Consider the following 23,857-nt stretch of genomic DNA (forward strand, 5'->3'; position numbering starts at 1 on the left):
TGGTGGTTGTGGGACGGAGCTGATGTTCCTTCTTGTTGTCCTCTTTGAGCATTCACAGCAAAGTTCTCAAAAAATATAACTTTAGCAACTTAAAAACCTATTTTATCTATTTTAACAATTCAGTTAACAATACATTCAACATCAAAGGTTTTATTTTAACAAACAATACATTAGAATAATATAAACAAATAAATATAATAAACACTACACATGGACAAACTTGAGAGAGAGAGAGAGAGAGAGAGAGAGAGAGAGAGAAACTAATTTAATAATGAGAGAAGAAAGAGAAAATAATTTAATATTTGTAGCAACTTGCTACAGTGAGCTGCTACTACTAACAGCTCACTGTAGGAGCTGCTACTACTAACAGCTCACTGTAGTAAGTTGGTAAAATATTTTAAGTTAACAACATTGTTGTGAGGTGTTTTTGTTTGTTTGGAGCTATAAAATAACTAAAAATCTATTTTAAGAGCATAAGTATGGATGCTCTAGTTCTTTTTTATTTGTAGAAACTCTAAAACCATCACACAACCATCAGCTATCCAAATCTTCAGGCAACCCCAAACCATCCAGACCACCCCCACTCATCCTTCACCTACAATGTTTTTTACTCTCAATGTAATAGCCTGTTTGGATTGAGAGAGGAAGGAGGGGGAGTGGAAGAGAGTAAAGTAGAGTTGGTTAAAAATAGGCTAATTTTGAGCCAACTCTACTTTACTCTACTCCCCCTTAATCTAAACAGATCATAAGCTTTTATTGAAAACCCAATTTTACAACAGAAAGGATCAATCAATACTCGACGAAGACAGAAGATTGGGAAGATGGACTCAATGCAATATGCAAAGAGAAGTATAACTGGAACCATCACGAATTGAATGAGTGAAACAGTAGGCTACAATGTCAGAGCTTTGACGAAACTTGTGTTGGTGATGGCTCCTGTTGGAAAGGAAAGAAAAAGAAACAGGCAACCAAAAAATAAAATGAGTTTTATAGGAATTTTTATTAATTTTAATATATAATCACCCAAGTGCTAACATCTTCCGTCCACCCAACTCTTTTAATAATTACCGAATGACAAATTGAGACATGTTTCATACTCAAAAGGGTTTCTAGTTTCAAAATTAGAAGAATAAAGAGTCCAATTCATTTTGATCCAATGTTTGAGATTACAATTTTCCCAAAGGGGATTATTACTGAGAACAAGAAACGAACAGCTTGATAAGATCAAAAACAAAAGAACACACACAAATGTCGACCCTAAATTTGGCAGCATAGAATTGGAATTATAAAATTGGGATCGTATCTACATTGAGGCATCACCATATTTCTAAAGATGACCTCCAATTCCAAATCTATAGTCCTATTCTTTTGCTGCCAAGCACAGCCTTGGTTCTGCATAATCAAGCTCTGCATAGAAACAACCCCAACCCACCTTCACAAAAAGAGGACCAATCTCTACCAACCATGTTTCATTTTAGGAAGCACTCAAGGTTTCTCAGTGACGTCTTCCTACATGATTGCTAGCAAAACCATCTCAAGGATGAAGTACAATCTTTTTTTTTTTTTCTTTTTTTTTTTTTTTTCTTTTTGAGGAGGACGAAGTACAATCTGACCTCACAGAGTCTATACCTTGATTCCAACTTTACCCAAAGAGATGACCAAATAATATGGCCAAGTACTACACAAAATCATAGAATTTGAATCAAACATTACGGTTCTGTCAAAATGCATTCGTACTCACACTTTAAAAAAAAAAAAATCAATGCTATATCATATATAGGTTAATGGGAAGTTAAAACGAAGATTTATGAAGTGATTTTTTACAGCCTTAGCTTCAAGAAGCATGTTTGAGATTGAGACCAAGAAAAGCATTGCAAAAATGGAATCCTACAAAAAGCTTTAGGAAGAAGAAGATAATTAGGGATGATCTGTTACAGTTCCTGCTTGCTCTTACTTCTTTTCATCTTTGCCTTAAACCTTGACTTCGCCATGAGTGTCTCTACTGTATTTGTAAAATTCCCAACAGCCATTAAAACTAGAAGGATCCCACAAAAAAATACCTGCCAACAACAGCTTTCTATCAATAAACATTGCTTCAGTACATAGGAGGCAAGAATGCTATATCATTTGGCTAAAGTTTTTTTGTACAATAACTTACCTGCCATTCAGAAACAACCCCAATGAATGCAGTCTTGAGTAACAGTAGTCCAACATATGCCTCAAAACCCTATATCAAGTCCAAAAATATAAAAGCCACAACTAAACTCAGGTCACTGTGCTAACTTCAACAAATTTATTTATAACAAAAATGAAAATTTACTCCTAATATAATACCATCCAGGAGGCCATCATCTTCTTGATATATTTTTAGCACAAAATAAAATTAAGGCCCAATTTGTTTAGGCATTAACATTTTTCAGAAAATATTTTCCTCATTTTAGGGTGTTTGATGCAATTAAAAAACTTGGTCAAACCAAAATCATTTTGTGTGAAATTACATTTATCTCCTAATTTATTTATAAATTAAAAAGAAAAAAATGTAAAATACATTCCAAAATGACAAAAGTACCCCCTAAAATGTCTAAAATGATAAACCCAAAATCTCCAAAATAACAAAAATACTGTCAAAACCTCTAAAATGACTGAGATACCCCCGAACCTACAAAATGAGGGGGAAAAAAAGCCTTGAAACCTTCATAGTGACTAAAATACCTTCAAAACCTCCAATATAACTAACATACCTTTAAAACCACTAAAACGACAAATAACTCTCAAAAAAATCTCTCAAATGTGTAAGTTTAGTTGATAGCTTCTATTGCTTTCCACACAAAAAATAATAGTAATAATAATAATAAAATGATATCTTTTGTTAATTGTTATATTAATTTTTTTTGTAGCAATCTTATTTTGATTGTGCTTCTTATTGTAATTTTCAATAATTTTATTTTAATTGTGCTTATTTTTTAGGCTGATTTTAGTTTTCCTATATTAATATTTTGGGTAAATTCCATTAACATACCTTGAAGTTTAGGCTAATGCTAACTAGGTCAAACTTTTCAAAACTGACCAATTTGGTCTCTAAAGCCAACTTAGTCCCTAAGACAGTTGAGGAAAAATGACTACCTGGCCTAACAGTGTTTAGGGACTAAGTTGGCTTTAAGGACCAAATTAATTAGTTTTGAAAAGTCTTAGACCTGGTTGGCATTAGCCCAAACCTTAGGGTATGTTAATGGAATTTACCCTAGTATTTTAAAGTGATGAGTAAATTTATGCCAAACAACAAAAAAATGTTTTCCAAAAAATTTTCCAACAGGAAACATTTTACACTAAAACAAAGGGATCTATGCCAAAACCCCCCCTCTATCTTTACCAAATATAAGTTCAGCCAACCCTCCTTTTCATCGAAGCTGTGTATAGGTAATCAATTAATAGCATTGCATGTCATGCAAAACACATAAAGGTGTGACAGATGCAATAGGTTATATTCATCTTTAAATGAATCATTGAAAAAAATATGCTCAAAAAAAGAGGCGCAATCCTAAAACATGGGGAATGTACAAAGGAAGTGCCAAAAGAAAAAGAAAGTTAATAAATACAGAAAAAGTTTTATCTAAGATTCATGCTAACCAAGGACTCTAGTAAGTTTGATGTAAAGAATGACACAGTAGCTGAATAATTTAAGTAGCATGCTTCTGTAAATGTTTAACAAGTAATGACCAAGTTTTGCGTACATCACCTGCAAAATGAAAAGAATGGGACACAACAACCACAGTTGGCCATCCACACCGGCCGTTTCTCCCCAGACAACATCCATCCTCTTAGCCTGAAAACAATAGTAAAATAAATATTGGAACCATATGTTCACGTATATCTGAAAGAAAGACATTCCTCATCATTCTTGTCATTCTAACAAAGAAGATTCATAATAGCAATAACATGGAAGATCAAAAGAACAAGGGTGGGGACGGGGGTAGGGGGGGACCAAAGACTAGGGATCAAAATGTGTAAAATGGTCTATATTTAATATAAAACATAGAATGACAAAGGCAAATTTAATGGGCAAAGACAATTTGGGGGATGGCACCTTTCCCAATGCAATACGAGTATAGAGTCTCTGGCGTTGATATCTATTTTGTAAAAGCATCGCAACCCCTTGCATCATAGCCCATTGTAGGAAAAGTTGAACACCTCTCTGCACAAGATTTAACTGATAACTATATACAGAACCTATGTTATTGTTAGTACATTGTTAGACAAAAGTAACCTGCTTTCGGGCGCAATTTGGTTGTCCTTTAATCTCCCATGTGAGACTAACCAGGGCCATAAGCATAGCACAATAGTGATGATAAATCCACCTGCAAAATCAGTGTGTTTGTAAAATACTCTGTGCTGTGCAACACAGCCAAAACAAAGTGCCATGTCAAAGATGAAGCACTGATAAAGAAACTGAAACACACTTTAATGTGCATTTTGACAGAAATATAATGTGATATTTCTTTTGAGGTAAGTATAGAAAATTTTATCAGGGAAAACAGGTAGATCCCCAATCAGAGGAAGTAAACAAGAAAAGCCTCTAACTACAAAGAGACAAGATTAACTCTAAAAGCTCAAGGCATTTGCAACACCCAAGAAAAAAACTGGGGCGGGGGGTTAGAGGACACGAACCAGACATCAATTTAAGTCAGTACAATAGAACAGAGCCAAACTTCTTTTTTATTTTTCTCTCAAGTGTCTGAAGTCAGCCAAAGTCAAACTCATACAGAGCTTAATCCATTATCTTTTGAGTAAAGGGGCAGCTTCGTGCTTGCTTAGTTCAATTGACAACCTAGTATTACTGCTTAACAAAACACACCTTCTTGTTGGAAGGGATTCACTAAATCAGGGGATTGGAGCAATCAATTTTATTGATAAGAAATTCAAATTCAAAATAGACACATAATAAATTGATGGTTGACCTATTTTCAAATTCTTTTTTCATATATAAGTAACAAGGTATGTAGCCCAAGTACACAAGAAGAATACAATAAGTACACCCACAATTAAATTCTAAAGTTACAAAGATAATCAAATCTAATAAGTTTGAAAATGAAAATAATCCTGACACTGTCATCCATTTAAACATGGATCTGAAAAACAGCAGTTTCAAATCTAAAATGGTAATTTCACACCCCTCGAAGCTTCTAGAAATCCTTATTTGCCTAATGCTCTAATGCACCACATTAAGCAATAAGGTGTGCGTTTGGGATGAGCTGAATTTTTCAGCTTATTTCCACTTTCAGCTTATTTTTGCTACTATTTATAAGTTCCACTGCACTTTTTGATACTATTCATGGTCCCACTGTACTATTCAGCTTATTTTTTAACATTTTTTCTATACTTTCAGCAAAAAGTTTTTAGTTTCAGCTAAATAAACTATTCCAAACGGACGCAAAGAATCACCTTTCATAGAATTTCCTTTTATTTTGGGATAAATAATGAACGTAATTGAGACCAAAAACAGTCAACAAGAATTTCTATGTTCCAACATCAACCAAATCGACCTTCCCAACAAGCTAATAAGTCTTAACTCCCTCTGCATCACCCATTGAGTCCCAAAAAGGCTAAAGACCATAGTCCACAACTCTAAAGCAAGTGAACAATGGAGTAAATGATCAATTCTCCCCATGCCTTTTGCACATACAACATCAATTCAGCATAATAATATTCTTTTTTCTCAAGTTGTCTATTGTTAAGATTCTCCCCAATGTGGCAGTCTACAAAAAGATAGCAACTCTTGCTGGACTTGAAGGCTTCCAAATGCTTTTCCAAGGAAAATCTACGTCTCCATTGGAGTTAAGGCTCTGTAGTAAGATTTGACCTTAAACTCTTTTTGTGCATATGACTTCCAACAAAGTTTATCTTCTCCACCTACCTAGCTCTAATAGTGAATATATTAAGTCCAAGAAAGACGAAATGGACTCCAACTCCCAATCATGTATTGTTTGTATAAAATTCAAAACCCAATGAACACATCCATTGCAGTTCTGTAAATGATTTGCTACTAAACTTTCCCTATCACGTAGTCTCAAAGTTGATGGGGGTATTGACTTCAGAGTTCAGACCAGGAAAGTATCGAGGGCTGTATTATTCAGTTTTATAAGAAATTATTTACGGAACATGGAGCCATTCGCCCTTAACCGGATGTGTTAAACTTTCCAAAAATTTCTACTGACAAGGCTGTGAGACCTTGTGATGAAGCAGAAATATTTGAGGTGGTTAAAGATTTTGAGGGGGACAAAGCTCCTAGCCCAGATGGTTTCCCTATGATTCTTCCAGACTTGCTGGGAAGTTATCAAATTAGATATTTGGAAAATTTTCAAGTCTTTTATGAGAAAGGTCAGTTTGAGAAAAGTTTAAATGCCACCTTTATTTCTTTGATTCCCAAAAAATTAGATGCAATGGAGGTGAAATATTTGCACCCTATTAGTCTAATAGATGGGGTTTACAAAATTATTTCTAAAGTATTTGCTAATAGGTTGAAAGAGGTGGTTGGAGATGTTAGTTTGGAGTCTAAGGATGCCTTTGTCAAAAATAGGCAGATTCTGGATTTTGTTCTTATTGCCAATGAGTGGATAGTAAGTTGAAATTAGGAGATCTGGGAGTGTTGTGCAAGTTGGATGTGGAGAAGGCTTATGATCATGTGAATTGGGGTTTCCTTATCTATATGCTTGAGCGGTGTGGTTTTCTAGAAAAATAGAGAAAATGGATTCTCTTTTGTATATCCATGGTTAAATTCTCAATTTCAATTAATGGAGCTCCTTGTGGTTTCTTTGAGAACGATAGAGGTTTACGACAGGGTGGTCCTTTGTCCTTATTGTTTGTTTGTTATAGTTATGGAGGCGGTTAGCAAAATGATGGACAAGGCGGTGAGGGAAGGTCATTTGTTTGGTTTCAGTGTAGGGTACATCCAAGGATGATCACTCACAGGTAACTCATCTTCTTTTTGCAGATGATACATTGATTATGTGAGATGCTAATTTTGACCAAATGTTGTTTCTACATTTGATTCTATCATGGTTTGAGATCATATTAGGTTTGAAAATTAATTTGGAAATATCTAAGTTAGTCCCAGTGGGAGTGGTTCCAAATTTTGAGCTGCTAGTAGATGCTTTAGGTTGCAAGCAGGGTTCTCTTCCTATGAGATACTTAGGTCTTCCATTAGGTGCAAAATTAAAAGAGAAGACAATCTGGAATCCCATGATTGAGAAGGTGGAAAGGACGTTAGTGGGTTGGAAACAGTTGTATCTCTCCAAAGGGGGTAGAGTTACTTTCATAAAAAGTACTCTATCCAATTTACCTACTTCTCCTCTTTCCCTTTTCCCAATTCCGACAGATGTAGCGTATCATATAGAACAACTCCAATGGAATTTTCTTTGGAGTGGCTTGGGAGATGAATCAAAACTTCATTTGGTGAACCAGTCCAAGGTGTGTTCTCCTATTCAAGCCAGGGCTCTAGCAATTAGAAATTTAAGATGCTTTAATGAAGCACTATTGGGAAAATGGTTGTGAAGATTTAGGTCTGAGAAAGACGCGCTATGGAGAACAGTGATAAGGGTTAAATATGGAAGTGAGGAGGGAGGTTGGTGCTCTAATTTTGTTTAAGGCCCTTATGGGGTGAGTTTATGGAAGACTATTAGTAGTGGCTGGTCTACTTTTTCTTGCTATATTCAGTTTGAGATTGGAGATGGGACTAGAGTGAAATTTTGGTATGACATCTGGTGTGGGGATAATCCTTTGAGTGTATGTTTTCTAGAGTTATTCAAAATCAATAGTGCTAAGGATGCTTATGTGGCGGATCTCATGAAGTTCCCCCATGGGGTTCTCTATTGGGATATGGAGTTCTTGCGTGCTATTCAGGATTGGGAATTGGAATCTTTGTCTAACTTTATGGATGTTATATACAGAATCTCGTTAAGGGGTTCTGGTGAGGATAAGAAACGCTGGATAATTGGTTAGAGAAGGGGCTTTAAGGTGAGTAGCTATTATTAGGCCTTATTGGGGGTATACAATCAATCTTTTCCTTGGAGAAGCATTTGGAAGCCAAAGGTTCCTTCCAATGTTGCGTTCTATTTTTGGACTATGGCTTTGGGGACCATTTTGACTATTGATAATTTACGCTTAAGGAAAGTGTGGATTCTAGATTGGTGTTATATGTGCAAAAGGAATGGAGAATCGGTAGATCATCTTTTCTTACATTGTCCTATTGCTTTCAAGATGTGATCTATGGTGTTCACCTTGTTTGGTATCTACTGGGTAATGCCAAAGACTCTGGTTGATCTCCGAGCACGTTGGCAAGGAAAGTTTGGTCAGCATCATAATGGAGTTATTTGGATGGTTGTCCCTCTTTGTTTGATGAGGTGCATTTGGTGGTAGAGAAATAGCCAATGTTTTGAAGATTCCAAAAGGACAACAGCAGATTTAAAACTTTTTTTCTTTAAAACATTATCAGATTGGAAGTCTATCATAGGAAGTCTTTCTATTTCTTCGGTTTATTATCTGATAGATGCTTGTAATTTGTGTTTTTGATCGCTTTGGTCCCCAGTTGTATACTTGGGTCACTCCTTTTCATGATATGAATAATATTTTCATTACTTATCCAAAAATAAATAAAAATTTTCCCTATCACGTGCAATACTAAATAGTTCTAGGGAGGCCTCCTTGAAAGAAAGATCACCACACTAGAGATCAAAGCAAAATTAAAATTTGGTACCATCACCCATCTAAAACTTGATGAATTGCAAAAACAATTGCACAACTTCTTATATATTATCCTAGGCTAACACCATAAGACCCATTAACAACATTAGTACACCATCCACCCCATAAAGTACCATACTTCTTCTCTACGACCCTCTTTCGCAATGCCTCTCTCTATGAACCATATCTCCACAACAACTTCCCTAAGAGAGCTCCATTATACTATTTCAAGTTCCAAATGGTCAAACCCCCACTTTGAAAAGGTTCACAAATTTTATCCCATTTAATTAAATGAAATTTGGACTCTTCACCTAAACCCCTCCATAAAAATCTTGCTATAAATTTTCATTAAATCAGTGTCATTTCCATTCCACTGGTCTTTTTTCCATATTTCTAGAATGGTGATCCAAATGATCTTCGCTTTGAATTTAAAATCAAAAGGAAGGGTTAAATATTCCATTGGTAACTTTGACATTTTGCACCCCAAAATAGTCACCAACTCCTCTAGATCATGCACATTCCCAACAGGAACCAACCATGATTTTCCTAGGTTAACCTTTATACCAGAGTCAACTTTAAACCAAGTAAAAACATACCTCAAGTGCAAAACTTTATTCGAGTTAGCTTCACAAAAAATCAATGTGTCTTTTGCAAAGAGAATACAAGAAATCATCAATAGATTATTCTCCAAATTGCTGATTGTAAAGCCCAAGAAATACCTACCTACCTCCTGCCTAATTTTTAGGTTCTGCTCAATGCCTCTATAACAATAACAAAAGGCAACCGATTTCCATTGATGAAGATTGAAAAGAAAACTGTAGGTATGCAAAACTTCTACAAAACAAAATCCATCTCCTACATTTTGTTGAAACCCCACATCTTCTCAACAAACAATGAGAAAATCCCAAATTACATGATCATAGACTTTCTCCAAATCAAGTTTGCAAAGCACTCCAGGTCTCCTGATTTTGAACTGCCATCAAAGCATTAATTAACTCTTAGAATGAAATCTAAAATTTGCTTCCCCTTCACAAGGGAATTTTGAGAATTTGAGAACATTCTCTACCACCAATCTTAGCCGATTAGCCAAAATTTAACAAGAATTTTGTGAACTCCACCTACAAGGCTAATGGACTGAAATTCCTTCACATCAAGTGTGCCATACTTTTCTGGAATGAGAGCTATAAAAGTTGCATTAAGACTTTTCTCAAACTAACCCTACTTGTGGAAAGCCTGAAACACCGCCCTAATATCAGATTTAATTATGTTCCAACATGTATGGAGGAAGGCAAAAAAAAAAAGCCACAGGAATGCCATCTGGCCCAGTTCATTATCTCCATTCAAGCTCTTGACCACACCACACCTAAAACTTCTTTTCAAAAAAGTCTTTCCAACCACTCGGCATCATCTTCAGTTATAGCTGAAAAGTGTAAACTATCCAGCAAAAGGCGCCTAAATTCTATCCAGCAAAGGATTTCACCATGTCAATACTACAGTTTTATCTTCATAAGAGTATTTCTTGCGGAATTTTGATTGAGGGTGAGTTGCCATTTAATGTTTTGAAGTATGTAAATTGATTCATAATAAGTTTCTCATTTGTTTGCTAATTTTCTCATACTCCACCAAAAATAAAAGGTAGTAAAAACTACTTTGCAGGAAGTAGTTCAAAAATAGGTTTCCATTCCTACAAGTTGTGCATTTCCTCAAAAATTTAACAATTTAATGCACAACTTGAGGGAGAATGTAGGAGAATATGTTCATTTTCCAAAGAATGAAGACTAAATCAAAGAATTAATTACTTGGAGTAATTCAAGAGACTAAATAAGTCAATTATATTAATATGAAATTCAAATTCAAATTATACATGTAATAAATTGCATGGTTTTAAAAACCGGAATGATCAAAGAACCGTAAAGGAGACCAGTTCCCAATTTTTACTGGTTCTTAACTGGTTTTTTTGGCTTTGGCCAGACCGGGTCCGGTTCCTGGTTGAACTGTCCAGTCCAGCTTTTAAAACAGTGATAAATTGATAGTTGACCTATTTCAAATTCTATAAATCCCATTATAAATATGGGTGGCCTTGTAATTTGTTGTCTATCAAGTGAATGAAAGACATAGGCATTTGGGTTTTGGTGCTCACTTGATAGAAAGATAAAGGAATTTGGGTTTGGTGTTGTGGACTTTGGTCTTATTGACTGAATAACAATAATATCTTCCATTCTCTTTCTCATCTAAGACCGAGCCATGTTAATATCTTCCATTTTTCTTTTCTCATCTTCTATTTATTTTCTGTAGTATTTCGAAGTTTGACACTTCTCATTCATAGAAAACTTCCAAATATTCTGAGCCTCACCAAACTCTTAGGGCTTTTCTTAATACAAGAAATCAAAGGTAGTATCTATCCATTCCAATTCCCAATCTTGCACTGCTATACAAATCACAAGTTCCAACCAAAACAAGTCTGGAGACTAATGGAATGTCTAAAACCCAAACATCATGCCAGAAGCAAAGTCTCTAACCATCCCCAACATCAAATCTGACATACAATTAAAATAACCTTCCCCTACTCTTCCAACCTCTTCTCACCCCTTTCAAAGACTAAACCCCATGTTGACTTTGACCATGTTAGATATTTTCAAGCCAAAGAGCGAGATGGCAATATCTAATATTTTCAAAATACACATTTCTAGTACCATGTATTATAATATACAGTCCTTTCATATTTTCAATTAGATTCCATATTAGACAACGTTTAACTACAAAATTGGTTGTAGCCTTAAACTATAACCTTACTGAATAAAATAAAAATTACTAAATATTCTGAAAATCTAACAGCTGAATTGCACGTTCTTTATACTCTTAATATACATATCAAATTTTGTGTCAATCAAATATTACTTACTATATGATCAATAAGCTTATATTTTATGCATAACTTTAAACTACAAAAACTTGCAAATTAAATAATTTATTGATGACACAGCTATTAATCTTCAATTTTTTAGAAATTTTGCAAGCATGGAGTATATAAGAAAAATAAGTAATCCAATGGTGGATTTATCAAAATTCACCTTCAATAAAAAGATATTGAGTAGGCTGTAGCCTTAGGTTACAACTAATTCTGTAGCTAAACTTTGTCATTCTATATTTATTCAAGTCAAACCACAGATTTTTCCTTCACCTCTCATCATGTAGGCAATACCTAGATTTTTTTTACTGGTAAGTCAGATATGCACCAAATGGGTACAATACCTAGATTAAATCTTCTACATCAAGATTTGAACATCCTTTACCAAGAATACCTGAGATAACCAACACAAACAATATAAAAAGTGCATTTACCAGGTAGTGAGTAGTGACACAAATAAGATACCCAAAAGTAGCTTGGTAATAGGATATAAAGCCTCTCTTTTTTTTCTTTTTTTGATAAATAACTTAACTTTATTGGAAAAACAAGGCCAAAGTCTACAAGAAGTATACTATGAGACCATCACAATCAAACTCTCAAGTTACAATGATCAATGAAATCTAAAAGAGACGCAAAAGAAACGTAACCCAAAGATGACATCCAATCAAACAAACCATCCTTGCCAAGAAGAAAACAAATCCAAAACTCTTTTTGGAATAGCCCATTGAACTCCAAACAAACCAAATATACTCCACAAGTCAGTAGCTATAGGACAATAAAGGAGTAGCTGGTCCACAGTCTCCCATCTAATAGATTTCCAAAGACTAACCCCATAAGAATCCGAAACCACTTCAGTGCACCCCACCCCCCCCACCACCCACCCCCTCCCTTCCCCCTCCACACAAGCACTACTTCACCTCAATCACTCTACACCATAACAACTCTCTCTCAATGCCATATCTACACAACCACTTCCAAATAAGGCTTCATTAAATTTTCTTAAATTCCTAATAGCCAGCCCCCCATACCACATTGTCTCTGCATCTAGTTAGGCTTCTCTCTCTCATCTAAATGCTGGTTGAACCTCCTTATTCCACTACCAAATCTACTTAGTCTGTTGCTGACATCCTTTAGGTTTATTGAGTACTTCTTTAGCCACTTTTTTTAATACAACTAGCAATTTCATTCCACATCTTATCAACATCTTTGTCTGGATCTCACTTGCCTTTTTTTATCATTTTATTTTTAAACACATTTTGTTTCTCTCCCTTCAAATCCCACCACCTAATTTATGGGTTTCCAACCATGCATAGACCTTCATAAAGGAACAAGTAGATCCAGATAAACTCAATATTAACTAAAAGGTCATCCGAATATAAGTCATCACTAAAATTGAATTCAGATGTTTTCTAATATATAATATATAAAACCATTGTTCACAGAGTGTCAAACCAGTTTGTTCTAATTAGGAAAGTAAAAACACAAGAAACATGCTCTCAAAGCCCCATATTATGACAAAAAGCATGATCATTGTTTATTTAGTAGCAAAAATTGAATGCCATGAAAGATTGTATGCACTTTTACCATGGACGAATATCACTTCCGTTCACTCTCAAAATGTTTTCTCGCAATGCCAAGCCGGTGTAGAGGAACAAAAGCCAAGCCTGACAAAGTGCAAGTTCCATATTAAATATCAAAAAAAATATATATATACAAATCTTCAAAATCAGGGCTTCAAAACTTGATTAGGGAGATACCTGGTACAGTTGAACGGGAAAAGCTGGCAAGCATCCATCCCAAATCCAAGACCTCAGAATAAGAAGCACTGATGGGAAAAGGAGAAACAGAAGGGCAGTTCTATCCTGGTCCAAAGAGATAAAAGAGAGTTTTTAGTGGAAGCGAAGCTTCTTTGATTGATATTCTTTTAGGTTGCATTTGAATATGAAGATTTAAAATCAAGGGACTTGAAAAACAAATTGCTAGTATTAAATGCTTAATATGAATTTAACACTTGATTGATCGAGCATTTTTTTTTTTTTTTGGATGAGCTAGGAGAACTTTAGTCGGATTAGTTACAGAGCATACTATACAATAATCCTCACTATAAAAAGTAGTTTGCTATTTGACACTCTATTCAAGTCATTTAAACAAAATATTGAAAATTTTAATTTATAATTTGTTCCATCCAAATGAAGCATTAGGCATTATAATTGGTAAGTACACTCTAAATGTGTTGCAGAAGAGGATGAAAAGAAAACATAGAGTAGTGTATTTGTAAAAGCAAAAAAGGCAGAATAGAATACGACAAATAAGAAAAAGGAGGAAGAGATAGAAAGATAAAGAAGGAAAGCATACTCTGTAACTGTTGTACTCCTCTTTAACCTTTAATTGAACGTCTTTTTGAGAGGCACGAACATTAATAGGACCCAGAAACATCTTCAAAAATCCCCCTACATATCAAATTCATTTCAATTTTAATAAACAAATTCAACTATAAATATAAATATAAATTTGGATTGGAATTCCAATAGTAACCTTGAGTTTTGGGAGGAAGGAAAGAAGCGGCGTCTCCATCAACCATGATACACCTCGCTCTCTGTAAATCTTCTTCGAGCTGCTCACAAATTAAAATTAATGAGAAAAAAGAAGAAGAATGGGAATGGGATCCAAAGAGAAATGAACATGCAAAGAGAGAGAAAGAGAGGGAAAGAATAATAATGATTGCCTTGTCTACTAACTTGGGGTCGAGAAGGTGGTGGTTATGAGAGAGGAGGGAGCGGAGGCGACGAATGGAAGAGTCGAGGGAAACGACACGGTTACGGAGGGATTGGTTGTCGAAGGAGGCCTTAGAAATGAAAGACGAGGCGGAGTCCTGAAGCTCCTTAGCCTGCTCCACCACTCTTCCTACTTCTTCCTCCACTTTCTTTGCCGATTCCGATTCCGATTCCCCCATCTCTTCTCTTCTCTTTGATTTCCTCCTCTCTTTTTTTTTTTTTTAATTCTTTAGAAATATTAACTACTGAGAGTTATTGTAATTCAAATTGGAGATTAGCAGAGAGACCCAGGAACAGGCAGCTCTACAAAAATACAAAATACACTCAATCTCAAAGAGAAGAAAATGAACCAAAAAAAGGAATATGCTTTTGCTACTCACACTCACAAGTCACTCACCTTTTTCAGTTTTCACGCACTCTCTCCCATTCGTTTTGTTCTTTCTGGTTGTGGGAAAGAGAGATTCACATCCTCCTCAAACCGGTGCTGGAACTGGAGCCTGGAGGTAGGTACCATTTACCCACAGCTTCTTTTCATTTCTACAAGTCTTGTACACTCTACAAACAAACAAGCCTCCGGAGGGTAAAACTGTAATAATACCCAATAATAACATCAATCAAGCAAATCCAAATAATAAAATGATGGTGATATATTTTTTGAGATAGATAAAAGAAAAATAATCTTATAAATTGTTTAGTTTTTTGAGGAAAACAAATTATTTCTCACCAAAATTTAAAAAACAAATTATATAGTATACTATAATTATAAAAAATAATTATTTATCCTCACGCATTATGTGGATCTACAACTAGTTTAAATTAAAATTGAAATCCTTCAATAGGATATCTTTCCCTTGGTATACTTCCATCTCATTGAACTATAAAAGAATTTGACCTATATATTAAAAAAATTGGACATACTAATAGCAGGGGAGTTTGGCACAACACCTAAATTAGAAAGTGTAACGAGTATCAATACATTCCTTGCAAGCTGCAACAAAGTGTGCCGATGTGATATCTAATTTGTTCCATATTGGGCTAAAATCAAAATGGGTGGGGGGTGGTTGTCTCCCTTTCAAGAGTTGGCGACCTGTACTACTCCCATTTGTAGTGAAATTTAAGATTTTGACATGGCACGAGGGGCACTGCCCACTGCCGACTTCTGAGTATATATCACTCTGCGTGCTCGTGGAGATCTGTAAACGACTTTGCTGTGTAGTTCAATTATTGCAATCCACATCAATCATGGACAACCAAACCAACTTTTTTTTGATACAGACAACCAGACTAACTTACTGTCTCCCATTCCAGAAATTATAAAATTCATATAGTAGATTAGTGTTGTAGTCTATTATTTTACTAAAAAAATTTTATTTATTTAAAATTGTTAATTAAAAAAAAATTTAAATAGAAATTAATTACTGACTCAGCAATTTTAAACAAATGAAATTTTTTTAATGAAATAGTGGATAAATAACATGATGCCGGCTCTATAATTTCTCCTCCAATTCACTTACATTACATGACTACTGCGTGTAAGCTGTCTTTTTCAAAATGAAAAAAGGTCCAATTATAAATTGTATCGTTTTAATTTTATTTAAGCCCAATAAAAAAAATTACCCAAAGCAAATTACATGGCTACTGCAGATAGGTGTCTTTATAAAAAAAAATTATTTAAGCCCAATAAACCAATTTTACGCAAAACAAATAACTTGACACTTTAAAAAAAGTTTAACAAAATAATTTGTCATTACTCAGCAGTATGCATAAAAAACACTTAATAAAAAAATTATTAAAAAAAAAACCCCCTAAGTGGCTAAATAGCAAAGCCAGAGGCTAGAGCTGCCGCACACAGTTAGCAGCAAAGCCGCCATCTCTAATTTCAAGTCTTGACTTCGTCCCTGATCTCAAGCATTACTCTTTAAAATTTAATTCAATCTTGTAATTTTTAATTTAGTTATTTCAATCCTATGACTTCCATTTGTATACTTCCATCCACTTCTATTGGAAGAGTTGCCATTAAGTGTCCCAAAACAATGTAGTTTTGGTATTTTTGAATTTCCCCAATAACATTCATTTTATAGAACTAAAATAGAAAAATCAAAAGTTACATAACTAAATTGAATTTTAGACAAAACTAGTTACAAACCTATGCGATACACGAGAAAATGTAATATAATTATTTTATAAGAATATAATGTAAATTTGTAGGTTAATTAGTGCTTGTATTATCTTATGTATTATCTAAAAGTATTTTTTTTTTTATAAGTTTTATGTAATGGAAAATATAATGTATTTTGAATTCAACAACAATTTATAGTTGTAGGGACTGGGTTTGAGCACTTCTGCTACTAGATGAGCGAACTCAAGCCCAACTAGCCCAATACAATAAATTTGTAGAGAGTGAGCCAAAGAGCTAAGTTTTAGTGAGGGATACAACAACTAGGCCTTGTTACGGGTTGATTTGAATAACAAAAACATGGGGTTAAAGTACGAAATTTTGTCCTCGGCCCTCATCTGAGAAGCTTGTCGTTCTTATTACTTCTTCGGTGCTTGGTTACAAGGGTTTCGAAGAACATACAAATGGCTACTATGTTTTCTATTTTTCATCTCTCTCCCTCTTCCTGGAGGATCTCTTACATTATATATCCCATTTCAGTTGATCTTGACCCTCCATTTGTTGACTGTTAACAATATAAAGAGAGAGAGAATGACTGAATAGTTAGTACAATAATGAATGTAAAAAACAATGTACAAAAGAGAGTCTTTATATAGGCTAGGTATGTGTGCAGTACAAGTAATATAAATATAGTACAAGTAATATACTAGGCTAAGCCCAATGGGCTAATCTATACACTAACATCCCCCCTCAAATTCGAGGTGGCAAGGAGGAAGCCGACTGGAGTTTGGATATAAGATCTCGAAGACGACCAGGTGGGTGAGACTTGGTGAAGATATCAGCAGGCTGGTCAGCAGATGAGATGGAGAACAACTTGAGATTGCCTTTCTTGAGATGCTGGCGAGTAATGTGGCAGTCGATCTCAATGTGCTTGGTGCGTTCGTGGAAGACATCATTATGAGCAATGTAGATAGCACTACGATTGTCACAATAAAGAGGAGTAGCAGTGGGCTGTGGAGCATCCATGTCAGCCAAGAGCCAGCGAAGCCAGACAAGCTCGCAGGTGGTGTCGGCAAGGGCACGATACTCAGCCTCAGTACTGGAACGGGAAACAACATCCTGCTTTTTGCTACGCCATGAGACAAGAGAAGTACCCAACAGGAAACAGAAACCTGTGATAGAGCATCGATCAGTCGGATCACCGGCCCAGTCCGCATCTGAATAAGCATGAAGCTCAAGAGAAGACCGAGAGGAGTAGTGTAGACCATGATAAAGTGTACCCTTGACATATCGGAGAATCCGAAGAACAGCAGCATAGTGGACAGAACGAGGGGCATCCATGAATTTACTAACCATACCCACGGCATGTGAAATATCTGGACGAGTAACAGTGAGATAGATCAGACTACCAACCAACTGACGATAGCGAGTAGCATCAGATATAGGTTCACCATCCAAGGGTGTGAGCTTGGCATTGTATTCCAAAGGAGTGGAAACAGTCTTGTTGTCAGTGATACCGGCTTTGGAGAGAAGATCAGAAGCATATTTAGCTTGGGAAAGATAGTATCCATCAGAGGATGAGGTAACCTCAAGCCCAAGAAAATAGCTGAGAGTGCCCAAATCTTTCATCTCAAAATGCTGACTAAGGAAGTGCTGGAGAGAGCGGATACCTGCAGAATCATCTCCAGTAATAATCATATCATCAACATAGAGAAGAATAAGAGTGATACCAGCAGAGGATCTTCGGACGAAGAGAGCAGTGTCATGAGGACTCGAAGTGAAACCCTGCTGAGCAACAACTGAGCTGAACTTTTCAAACCAAGCTCGAGGAGCCTGCTTGAGGCCATAAAGAGCACGGCGAAGGCGACAAACTTGACTGCCTGAATGTGGATAGCCAGGGGGTGGTTGCATGTACACTTCTTCTTGAAGGTCTCCATTGAGGAAAGCATTCTTCACATCCATTTGATAAAGAGGCCAACGGCGAACAGCAGCTACAGCAATGAGACATCTGACAGATGTAAGGCGAGCAACAGGAGCAAATGTTTCCTCATAGTCAATGCCATACTCTTGGGTAAAGCCCTTGGCAACTAGGCGAGCCTTGTATCGTTCAACAGATCCATCAGCCTTGGTCTTGATCTTGTAAACCCACCTACAACCTACTACAGACTGACCAGGAGGCAAATCAACCATATCCCAAGTGTGATTTTTATGAAGGGCATCTAGTTCATCATTCATAGCTTGCTGCCAAAGAGGGTCAGTATGGGCCTCACGATAGGTGTGAGGTTCATAGAGGGTGGCAAGGGCAAAAGAGCAATGATAATCAGAGAGATAAGGGGGAGGAATGCTTACCCGAGTGGAACGACGAAGTTCAGGACCATCAGGAGACTCAGGAGAGGGTGGTGCCACAGGATCCAAGACAGGCAGGTCATATGCCGGGGACAGAACCGGAGATGAGTCGTCTGGAGAGGCAGCCGATGTTGAAGAATCCTCCACAAGTTCAGGATAGAGAGGGAGGAAAAGATCAGTAAAAATGGGAGACTCAGAGGAAGAGGATGTAGGAAACTGCTGAAGACTCGTAAAAGGACGATGTTCCCAAAACTCAACATGACGGGAGACACGAAGACGATGAGAAATGGGATCATAGCAGCGAAACCCCTTTTGAGATACACCATAACCAAGGAAACAACAGAGACGAGCACGAGGTTGGAGCTTTGTTCGTTCATGAGGAGGAAGAGAGACAAAGCAAGCACAACCAAAAACCCGAAGAGAGGAGTAGTCAGGGGTTTGACCATAGAGAAGCTCAAATGGTGATTTGTTGTGTGTAGTTGGTGAAGGGATACGATTAATGGTGTATACAGCAGTGAGTGCAGCCTCACCCCAAAAGCGCTCAGGAAGAGAGGCAGAAATGAGAAGGGTGCGGACAACATCAAGAATGTGACGATGTTTTCGTTCTGCACGACCATTTTGTTGAGAGGTGTAAGGACAAGACCGCTGAGTAAGTGTACCATGATTGTCTAAAAAGGATAGGAAAGATTTATCATTATATTCTTGAGCATTATCTGATCGAAAAACTTTGACGGTGCGATTGAACTGTGTTTGAATCATTTTATGAAATGTTTGGTAAATAGACACAAGTTCAGACCTATGATGAAGCAGATAAATCCAAGAATATCGAGAAAAATCATCCACAAATATGACAAAATATCTAGATCCCCCCTCAGTAGGAACAGGTGCAGGACCCCAAATATCAGAATGTATAAGATCAAAGGGTGCAGAAGAAAATGAGTCACTATTATTAAAGGGCAATTTTGTTTGTTTGCCAAAATGACAGGAAGTACAATCAAATTTTTGAAACTGAACTGAACCTAAATGACCTTGAGAAGCTAACAACTGAAGACGAGATAAGGATGGATGACCAAGACGAGCATGCCATAGATCAGGTGAGGAGGTGGTAGTGGTAGCAGCTGCAGAAACAACTTGTGAAGGAATCTTCAAGTCATGAACCTCAAACATGCGACCAACCTTACGGCCTGTCCCAAGCACTTGACCTGTCCGGGGATCCTGCACATCCACACCATGATTAGTAAAGAGAAGATCTACGCCTAATTCACAAAGTTGACCAACAGAAAGCAAATTGAGGGATAACTTTGGGATATGAAAAGTGTCACTAAGGGATAAACAAGGAGAAGAGATTGTTCCTTTATGACTAACAGGCATAGGAGTTCCATCAGCAGTGTAAATGGTGATTGGATGTTCTAAGGGTGCCTTATCAGAAAATTGGGATTCATCAGGAGTCATATGGTTACAACATGCAGTATCAAAAAACCAAGGTTGTTTACCTGAGGTGACAGAAAGGGCAGTGGAAGTGCGGGATAAAACCTGTTGAACAACTGCCTCAATATCAGCCGTAGTAAGTGAGGAAGTCAAAGATGGACCTGTAGGAACCGATGGATCTGAAGGACATACAGCAGCTGCCCGAGGAAGAGAAGCTTTATTCTGCTCTTGCACAAATTTCTGCAGTTTGCGACAAACTGAGATGTCATGGCCTTTAGCACGGCAAAACTCACAGCGAGTACCTTTGGAAGACTGAGAGGTGGGACGCCCAGAGTTTATCCGTGGAGGAGCAGTGAATGCAGCAATGGGAGGCTGTGGAGATGGTGTAGCCAATACATGATCAGATGATGACATGTGATAAGCAGGCCGACGGTTTTCCTCAGAGATGAGCTCCTTCACTGCAGCATCAAGAGAAGGAGTAGGAGACCGGCTAAGCAGAGAAGCCCTAGTAGGCTCAAAATCCTCACGCAAACCCATCATGAAGTGCATAAATTTACGGCGATCCCGATATTTGGCAAAGAGCTCAATGTCCTTAGAACACACTAGTGGAGGATCTGCAGCAGAGAGTTGTTCCCACATAGTAGAAGTCTGAGAATAAAAATCAGAAATGGACTGACCTGTCTCTTGTCGTATTTGATAAAGTTTTGATTCAATGTGGAACTCTAAGCTTGAATCATTAGTACAATTATAGCGATCGGCCAAAAACTTCCAAGCAGCCTCAGCAGTCTCAAGACGAGGAAGAAGATTATGAATGGAGGGAATAGAGGTATTAATAAACCAAGACAAGATCTTACTCTGAATACTCTCCCATTCCTCTAGGCGATCTTCATAATCATCTGTTGTAACAGTAGTCGTGGAAGACTCTTCAGCAGCTATGACTTTGGACTTAGGGTTTGGTACTGGCTTAGGAATTGAACCAGTCACATATCTCCACATTTTACGACCCTTGAGAAAAACAGTCATATTCTGAGACCATGCATGATAGCTAGTAGGACCATCCAACATAATGGTGGTAGGACGTATGATGTCGCGTTCATTTTGTTGAGCCATAATGAAGAAAATGACCAAAAAATGAGATTTAGAGACCTAAAATGCAGAAACAGAGCCCAAAATCAGAATCTACATGAAAAACTGAGCAAGACAGGTCTTGTTGAAAAATTTTGACCTTGGTCAAAGTCAACGGTCAACGGTCAACGGCTGACGCTGACGTGGAATGCTGACGTGGATGCTGACGTGGGATGCTGACGCGGGATGCTGACGTGGGATGATGACGTGGCTGAGTGACGTCACCCTAGGGCTGACGTGGCAATCCATGAAACGGAGCAAGGCGCGTGAGGCGCGTGGACGGCGCGTGGAGGCGCGTGGCAACGCGTGGCGGCTCGTGCTCGTGAGGCAGAAACTTCTGGCGGCGCGTAGGGGCGCGTGGAAGGCTGTTTCTGGCAGATTTTTGTTGGGTTTTGCTCGGGACTGTCAAATCTATCAATGTATGCCTTTACTTTGGCGGTTTGATGAACAAACTGACGAAATCCGAGTGTTCTAGGGTTGTGGTCGTGACGGCGGTGACTCGCTTCTGACAGTGACTACCGGATGAAGGCGAGGGCAGCGAAAGAACGCCGGAGATGTCCACAGGAACCAAAAAATCAGAGGAAAGGCTCTGATACCATGTTAACAATATAAAGAGAGAGAGAACGACTGAATAGTCAGTATAATAATGTATGTAAAAAACAATGTACAAAAGAGAGCCTTTATATAGGCTAGGTATGTGTGCAGTACAAGTAATATAAGTATAGTACAAGTAATATACTAGGCTAAGCCCAATGGGCTAATCTATACACTAACATTGACAATGCAGGTCACTACTCGAGTGTTTGTCCCATCAGCCGTCTTCCCAAACCTTCTATGAGTTGCAGCAACCAAGGTAGCACTGTTCAGGGGTCATTTCCTCATTAATACGGCCAGAACATTAGTTGTGGGCATGTGACAGTTTCTCCTTGAATTGCTCCTTCACCATGCTCCCATGGCTGGTCCATTGTACTCGTCCTTCTTTTTGGAATGCTTTGGGAGGCTACCTTTGATGGCGTGCCGCTCTTCCCTTCTATGACCTTGGTTGACCGAGGACAGGATTATCCTCGGCGATATTCCTCGGCAATTTAGGCTTTCTTCGTTCGTCCTCGGACATTCCTTCCTCCTCGGCGTGGGCCTTGGGCTCAGTATAAAATGGGTCAGGGTTGCCAAATTTTTTGGCCCCACAATAGCCCCTCAAAATCCTGTTATCCGGCTCCTCGGACGGAGAGGAGGATTTTGATGTCCTCGAGTCTTTGTCATGACTTGTCAAGTCTTGTCCTTCGTCAATGCCAGAGCCTCTTCATCTGTCTAAGGCACACTCCTGGCCCTTCAGTATACGGAGCGCGCCCTTATTAAATTCTGGCGGCTCTGTGCTCCCCACATTCAACAGTGTGATGGTAATCTAACAATGGGGATTTCTTTATCTTTATGGGCGGGAAATCCGCACGGTTCTTTTAATTGGAGGTATAAATATCTATTTGAACCGATTCGCCTCTTTACTTTTACACTCAAGAGTTCTTGCGCACATATCCTGAATTCAGTCAAATCTCCAACCAATCTCACATCTCTTTTCAGTATAAAAAGCCTGTCCGAGGAGCTTTTCCTCATTCCTATAAGTCTTTTTCTCCATCTAATTCACGTTTTTTTCTCTTTCTTTCGTCATTCCTTAAGTCCTTTAGCCGTTCATAGGGATGGGTAGGTTTAAGAAGTTGGTTGAGTCTGAAGAGGCAATGGAGAAGTTCATGGCCGATTATAGGATACCCCATAATGTAGGTTTAAGATATTGTGAAGAGGGGGAATGGCATTTTAGGAGGCAAGAAGGGGAAGTAGTGATCCCCATAATCGCCTTCCTGGAATGTGGTATGAGAATCCCTATAGGACCGGTGATGAGGGACTATCTTAGGCATTTCCGATTAGCTCCCATCCAGTGCGCCACCAACGTGTTTAGGATCCTGGGTTGTGTGGACGCTTTAAATGAGAAAATGGAGCTGAGGTTAACACACCACGATGTAAACTGGTTTTACAACCTCCAACACCTAAAGGGTAAGTCCTATTATATGAAGACGAGGGACGATAAGATTCAGCTTATTCAGTGCCTTCCTGAGTCCAGTAAGGGGTTGAATAAGGACTTTCTCATCGTGTTCGAGGAGTGACACGATGACCATCATTGCCTGACAAATGAGGGGGTACCAGGTGGGGTATTCAAAGTAGGAGAGGGTTGATCTTTTGTGTTTTCACAGTTTACATTGTTCGGTTGTTAATATGAATGTGCTTTCTTTTTGCAGATCCACACGCCTTTGAGCGACACTTCCACTTGGTCAACTGTGAGGATTTGCAAACCATCCTTAGGGCGAAGGTCTTTGTGAACGAAGCTGACAACCAAATCAAGGCCGCTTACAAGATTCTCAGGTACGATCCCCTACA

The 23,857-nt window shown here is 37.7% G+C and overlaps 2 protein-coding genes across 2 annotated transcripts; both read right to left on the bottom strand.

Moving 5' to 3' along the window:
• Positions 1 to 1,743: 1,743 nt before the first annotated feature.
• Positions 1,744 to 14,978, bottom strand: LOC112010716 (uncharacterized). The gene is made up of 11 exons (XM_024043069.2): positions 14,816 to 14,978; positions 14,370 to 14,721; positions 14,180 to 14,258; positions 14,000 to 14,094; positions 13,402 to 13,506; positions 13,229 to 13,308; positions 4,265 to 4,355; positions 4,085 to 4,192; positions 3,737 to 3,823; positions 2,159 to 2,227; positions 1,744 to 2,060 (listed from the first exon to the last, which is right to left on the bottom strand). Exons 2-11 carry the CDS (start codon positions 14,595 to 14,597, stop codon positions 1,932 to 1,934), a joined length of 1,071 nt encoding a protein of 356 aa, XP_023898837.1. The 5' UTR covers positions 14,598 to 14,721; positions 14,816 to 14,978; the 3' UTR covers positions 1,744 to 1,931.
• Positions 14,979 to 19,804: 4,826 nt separating this feature from the next.
• LOC136071102 (uncharacterized) lies at positions 19,805 to 21,418 on the bottom strand. Its single transcript, XM_065781992.1, has 2 exons — positions 20,374 to 21,418; positions 19,805 to 20,095 (listed from the first exon to the last, which is right to left on the bottom strand). Exons 1-2 carry the CDS (start codon positions 21,416 to 21,418, stop codon positions 20,058 to 20,060), a joined length of 1,083 nt encoding a protein of 360 aa, XP_065638064.1. The 3' UTR covers positions 19,805 to 20,057.
• Between the last annotated feature and the right edge of the window lie 2,439 nt (positions 21,419 to 23,857).

The sequence above is a fragment of the Quercus suber genome, unplaced genomic scaffold (assembly GCF_002906115.3).
Source record: "Quercus suber isolate HL8 unplaced genomic scaffold, Cork oak 2.0 scaffold_285, whole genome shotgun sequence".
Classification (NCBI taxonomy): domain Eukaryota; kingdom Viridiplantae; phylum Streptophyta; class Magnoliopsida; order Fagales; family Fagaceae; genus Quercus; species Quercus suber.